At 41.7% G+C, this 6,000-nt stretch overlaps 1 protein-coding gene across 2 annotated transcripts in view; it reads right to left on the reverse strand.

Annotated features, from left to right (window-relative positions):
• Positions 1-4,357, reverse strand: part of Lamp2 (lysosomal associated membrane protein 2) — a 33,688-nt gene extending 29,331 nt beyond the window's left edge. For both annotated transcript variants that reach the window (XM_046420900.2, XM_046420901.2), the window contains exon 1: positions 4,089-4,357. In XM_046420900.2, the coding sequence (XP_046276856.1) occupies positions 4,089-4,293 (205 nt within the window). In that variant the 5' untranslated portion in view covers positions 4,294-4,357. The remainder of the gene's footprint in view (positions 1-4,088) is intronic.
• Positions 4,358-6,000: the final 1,643 nt, after the last annotated feature.

Genomic DNA, 6,000 nt, shown 5'->3' on the forward strand with positions numbered 1-6,000 from the left:
ACTTGGCCTATAATTACTTGTATGCTTAAAAACTTATTTTGAAGTTCTCAATCCAAAGACACAAAAGAACTTATTGCAAAGATCATCTAAAGTTCACAGAAAGAAAGAAGATCAAAGTTGGTCTAGTTCATCATCATATTTACCAGTGCCCACCAATGAATACCCTCAACAAGAATTTACTGAGGGTTAACCATGTACCAGACCTGGTGCTAGCTAGGCCTTGGGAAATAGCCATACGTAATACAGTCTCTGCTCTCCAAAACTAATACTCATAAAAGAGACTTGACTAGAACTAGGAGAAAATGAACAGAAAATAGGCCAGTGTTAATAACCTAAGAGTTTTAGAAAGACAAGATTTATTCTTTTTCCCCCAAATGGTTACTTGTCTGGCCTCCTTATAACACCCAGGCCTCTGCCCAAAAGTCACTCAACAACAGATGGCCCTCTGACAACACAATATTAATACAAATCATTCCCCAACACCCACCCCTCTCATCTGCTCATTCTCCTTCCTCATTATCTGCTTTATTTTCTTCACAGTGTTGATCACTATCTGGAATCATATTATTTACACATTGGACTCTGTTCCTCTACTAAAATATAAGTCCCACAAGAGCAGGACCTCATTTGTCTTGTCTACTGCTCCCTCCCTTTCACCTAGTATAGTGGCTGGTGCACAACAGGCATTCAAAAAACATTTGTGGGGGCTGGGATTGTGACTTAGAGGTAGAGTGCTTGCCTAGCATGTGTGAGGCACTGGGTTTGATTCTCAGCACCACATACAAATAAATAAAATAAAAAATTTCATCAACAACTAATAAAAAATATTAAAAAAAACATTTGTGGAATGGAGGTGCTCCCACCAGTGAAGTACACACTAAGGATATTTATAGATTTTTCTCACCCAGAAGAGCATCAATTCTCAAAGAAAGCCTCACTCAACCCTGAAAAAAACAGAAGTCAAGCTAGTTATGAGAATCAATAACCAGTGAAATATTCTGAAATCTCTGATTTGGAAACAAAGGAAACAATTAAGCAATGGTGCTAGGAAAGTATTTTCATGCACTGCCCTTTTACTCTAAGTTACATAGTTTGTTTCCAGAATGTTCTCTGATCAGTTATCATTCATTCAAATAAATATCAACATAACTGAATTTCTATGAAAAAGATCAATACATAGACTAAGAATTATTTTTTAGTCTTATTGTAAAACAACTTTTTTTTTTTTTTTTGCTTTTTTCCCCACAGTGCTAGGGATGGAACCCAAGGCCTCGTGCATATTAAGCAAGTGCTCTACCACTGAGATACATTTCAAGTCCTAAAGTAGCTATTTTTAAAAGGCTTCTAATAGAGCTGGGATAGTTATAAAGTTACAAAGTAAAATTGGCAGCTAGTACACCAATGCTAATGAGACTATAAATTCAGGACAGACTCTCCTACAATGGTACCCTCTATAGTACCCTGGCATAACACTAGATACATAGTAAGTACTTTACTAACATTTATTTATTGAGTTATGAAGAACTTATTCTTGGTATCCATTTTGGTATAGAAAAATAATGTACAAAACCCATCAAATAACTAAAGACTTGCCAAATTCTTAACAGAAAAAGGTACATGGAAGGGCTTTGAGTTCCACACTGAACCAAAAGCCGTAAGAAAAAAAGTAGCTGTATAGAAAGATATTTACCATTGCATCCTGGAACCCTTAAAAATGGGATCTAGCTACATTATAACTTTTACTGCTCCAAATAGTGTTCTAAACTTGGGAGGTGGAGGGAATCAATCTTGGAAATGTTCCAAGAGGATGAATCCAGTTAGTCCTAATCAATAAATGGCAAACTAGCAGATGAGCTGATGGGTTCTTTTATGTGCTTCTTTTTGCCTGTTTATTTTCTGCAGTGAGCAGCACCACTTTCGTAAAAACAAAACAAAAAAAGCTTTCATTAAAAAAAAATATTTAATGACTTGGAAAGCCAACAAATAGGACAACTATTACTTTTTTTTATCCCTTTCTCTAAACAATAACCATGTTGTTTTTGTGCACAGATTCAACTGGCAGGGAACCTCTGATTACCAGATGTCATGGTCAGATGTGTTCTAGTCACTGATAAGGTGCTTTCTATTGTAAACAAGGCACTCTTAGAGTCAGTTAGCCCTTGGTAAGGGCTTTGCAGTACAGTTAAGGCTTCAAATTAAGTGTTCAAGCAAAGCCTCATGGTCCCATTTCAAAAGTGCTAGGAGTCTCCTGCACCCTATGGCCAGCTGGACTAGATCAAAACTTTCCTATCCATGGAGGACCTCACAAAGATTTGGATTATGTGAATTATAACTATCGGTATTCACTGTAATAGAAATTAAAATTGAGAAATAAATAACACACAAGAACATTAGAGCCATCAGGATGTTGATATCATCACACATTATGTAGCCTCTGGAAAACTCCACTGTACCCTGGTGAAAAGGCAAGAGTGAAGAGGACAAACACCTTCTTAGTATTATTCTGAAAAGTTTTGATTTCAGAGACCCCCAGAAAAGGTCCTTGAGAATGACTGGATTAGATAATCAAGATTCCTTCTGATGCTATGATTCTGAAGCAGGGTTTCTCAACCTGGACACTATTAACACTTTGAAGCAGACAATTCTTTGTTGAGAAGGGCTGCCCTGTGCCTATAGGAAATTTAGCAGCATATCTGGCCTCTATCCACCAGATGCCAAAAGCAATCCCCCAGTTGTGACAACCAAAAATATCTCCAGATATTGCCAAATATCCCCTGGTGGAGAACCCACTCTTTCAGGGTGTTGATTTTATTCTACTAAAATTTGAATTACAAAATGTTTACCAATCATTGCCTTCTCAGACTTCCAAATAGGTCTGTTTCTTTCCCACTCCCATCTGGGTCTGTTCCTTCTTTTCTTTCAAGTCACAAACAGCAAGAGTCAGTGGGTAACAAGCTCAGTACAAATCAGGTCAGGAAGAGCCATTCTGGTCAAAGTGCACGTTTAGGCATTAAAGCTGTTAAGGGCCCAAGGTCTATTGGGGCACAGCACTATCAGCTAACATTCATTCACCCAGACATTCTTAGGACCTGATAACAACCCAAATTACCTACCCTTTCCTCCAAAAAAAGAGGTAGCAGAATAATTGAGTGATGGGGAGGAAGAAAACAAGAGATTCTGAGAGCAAAGAGGTAGTATACAAAACTTAGATACACAACCACCAAAACCTCTCATCTGGGAAGCTTTCCCAACTGAAGCATCTGGGGATTTTTTGATCAGGGTCTGGCTGGGAGGAAGTAGCACAACTGATAGAAAATTCGCAACACCTCCAAGTCGGATATTCACTCCCCACCAAAGACCTCACCCATCCTTTGAGTCTTGGTCCAAGTTTTCTCTCCTGAAAATTGCCCCCAACCTACTTACGTCCCTTTACCCTTAAAACTCTGAGAAGAAAACGCCAAATCCAGTATCATTCCTCATGTCTTCACTCACCCTTTACTCCACAACCTCAAATTCCTACCTACAAAACCCCTAGCTCCCTGCCCTCCAGCTCTACTTTCCTCTCTTCTCCCCACCCAAACTTCCCCCGCCGCCCCACAGCCTGGCCGCCAGCTAGTTCACGCAGGTACAGTGTCTTCCCTCCCAATCTCCTTTCTCACGGTATAGTTTTTCCACCATCTTCAAAACTCTTCCCTGATCCTTGGAAAACCAAGAATCCCCTAATTTTCTCTGCCGCCCCAGAATTTGCATGTACCGCCCTCCAGCGCTCACTCCTCAGTGTCTTCCCTAAGTTACACTTTCTACCCCGACCTCCTCCACTCTTCACTCTTTCCTGCCTGCTCCCTTGACGTCCACCCCCCCACCCCTACTTGCCCCTTGTTACTCTCATGGGCCCTTATTCCCCGCCATTCTCGGTCAGGCCTTCTCTAGGTCACTGCTCGTCTCCCAGGGGCAACTGCCGCCGCCCAGTGTCAGCTGCTGAGCTTCTCAGCTCCCTCCCCCTCAGTCCAGTCTTTCAGGTTGTGGCCTTTGAACCTGCGCCCCGGGCCCAAGCTGAGAAACTAATCTGAAGGGCCCGGACAACTCACCCAGGACGAGACAGAGCAGCAGAAGCCCGGAGCCTGAAAGCCGGGAGGGACGGAAGTACACCATGATCCTACAGGGCTGGAGGCGGCGGTGACAACAAGGGAAGCAATACCAGCGAAATGGCTCACAGGACCTGGGGACAGCGCACGGGTGACCACCGACCACAGCGCTGTGAGAGCCAAGAATCGCCGCTTCAGCCCGAGTCATAAGACCAGGGGCGGGGCTCTTTCTTGCGTTCAGCCAATCCCCACGCTTGAAAGCGGCGAGAGGGGTGGTGATGTAGGGGCTGGTGGGCGGGGCGACCACGCCCTGGCTTTTTGGTTCACAACCCTTCTTTAGTTCCTAGGATATTTGCGCGGACGGTATTTTCCAAAGCTAAGGAGAGAGGATGAACTTTTGAGGACTGTAGATAAGAGATTATTTCTGTTCTGGCCCTTTAAGGAAGAAAAAGAGATTTGCTTACAAAAAGCAGTGTTAGGCATACAAAATAATATATGATTATTCTTAAAACGCTGTTGTTAACTATGTAGTTTATACTAGTAGATGGGCCAGGAAGCTAGGGGTTACTGTGGAGTCACTGACCACCAGAGGAGGACGTGGACTTAAAGTTCACCAAGTTACAACACCCTGTTTTTCGGATGGGGAAATTGAACTCAAAAAGAGGAACTGTCTTTTTTTTTTTCCTTTCTTTCTTTCTTTCTTCTTCTTTTTTTGTACCGGGAATTGAACCCAGGGACACTCAATGACTGAGCCACATCCTCAGCCCTATTTTGTATTTTATTTAGAGACAGGGTCTTCACTGAGTTACTCAGCATCTTGCTTCTGCTGAGACTGGCTTTGAAGTTGCGATTCTCCTGCCTCAGTCTCCAGAGCTTCTAGGATTGCAGGCAAGCACCACCACACCCAGCTTGGGAACTGCCTTTTTTTAAATACAGGAAGAAAAAAAAAATGAGAGACATAGAAGGATTAAGTGTTAGGGTTAATTAAAGATCACTCACGTAGGGTTGGGATTGTGGCTCAGCGGTAGAGTGCTCACCTAAGCACGTGCTAGGCCCTGGGTTCGATCCTCAGCACCACATAAAAATAAATAAATGTACTGTGTCCAACCACAACTAAGAAATTTTAAAAAGATCATTCATATTATTACCCAGATAGATCTGTTAACATTCTATACATGTATTCTGTAATGGTATATTTGCCAAGTGAAAAGACAAAACCTAAGGCAACAGATCAAAGCATCCGAACACCCTAAAAATCTCAAGTTGGAGTAAAATGCTGATTCTCAAATGTTAGTCTTCAAAAGAATCATCTCACTGTTTTTAAAAACAACTGATACCAGTACCTCATTTCCCAGGGATTCTGAAATAGAAAACCTATGGTAGGCCTACATATATGTTATTTACTTTTTCTTTTTCCTTTTTTGGACTGGGGATTGAACCCAGTAGCACCTTTCCACTGACCTACATCTCCAGTCCTTTTTTATTAAAACTGAATACCAAATTATTTTTTTTATATCTCATTTTATTTATTTTTATGTGGTGCTGAGGATCTAACTCAGTGCCTCACACATGCTAGGCAAGTACTCTACCACTGAGCCACAACTCCAACCCCTCCAGTCCTTTTTGCTTTTCATTTTGAGACAAGGTCTAAGTTGCTAAATTATAGAATAAATTGCTAAACTGCTGAGGCTGGCCTCTAACTTGCAATCCCCTTGTCTCAGCCTCCAGACTAGCTGGGAAGGCATCCTTCACCACACAAGGAAAAATCTGATATTATCTTTAAACAAACACTCTCTTGATGTTGTTGTCCTTGGGCCACACTTTGCAAAACACTAAAATACAACTTCAAAATCCTCTAGTTCAGGAGATCTTCACCTGGGGTCTATAAATGTGCTTGGGCATAGGTTTGGAGTGT

Source organism: Marmota monax, unplaced genomic scaffold (genome assembly GCF_021218885.2).
Source record: "Marmota monax isolate L192 unplaced genomic scaffold, Marmota_monax_Labrador192_F-V1.1 WCK01_AAM20220418_F8-fsc00155, whole genome shotgun sequence".
Classification (NCBI taxonomy): domain Eukaryota; kingdom Metazoa; phylum Chordata; class Mammalia; order Rodentia; family Sciuridae; genus Marmota; species Marmota monax.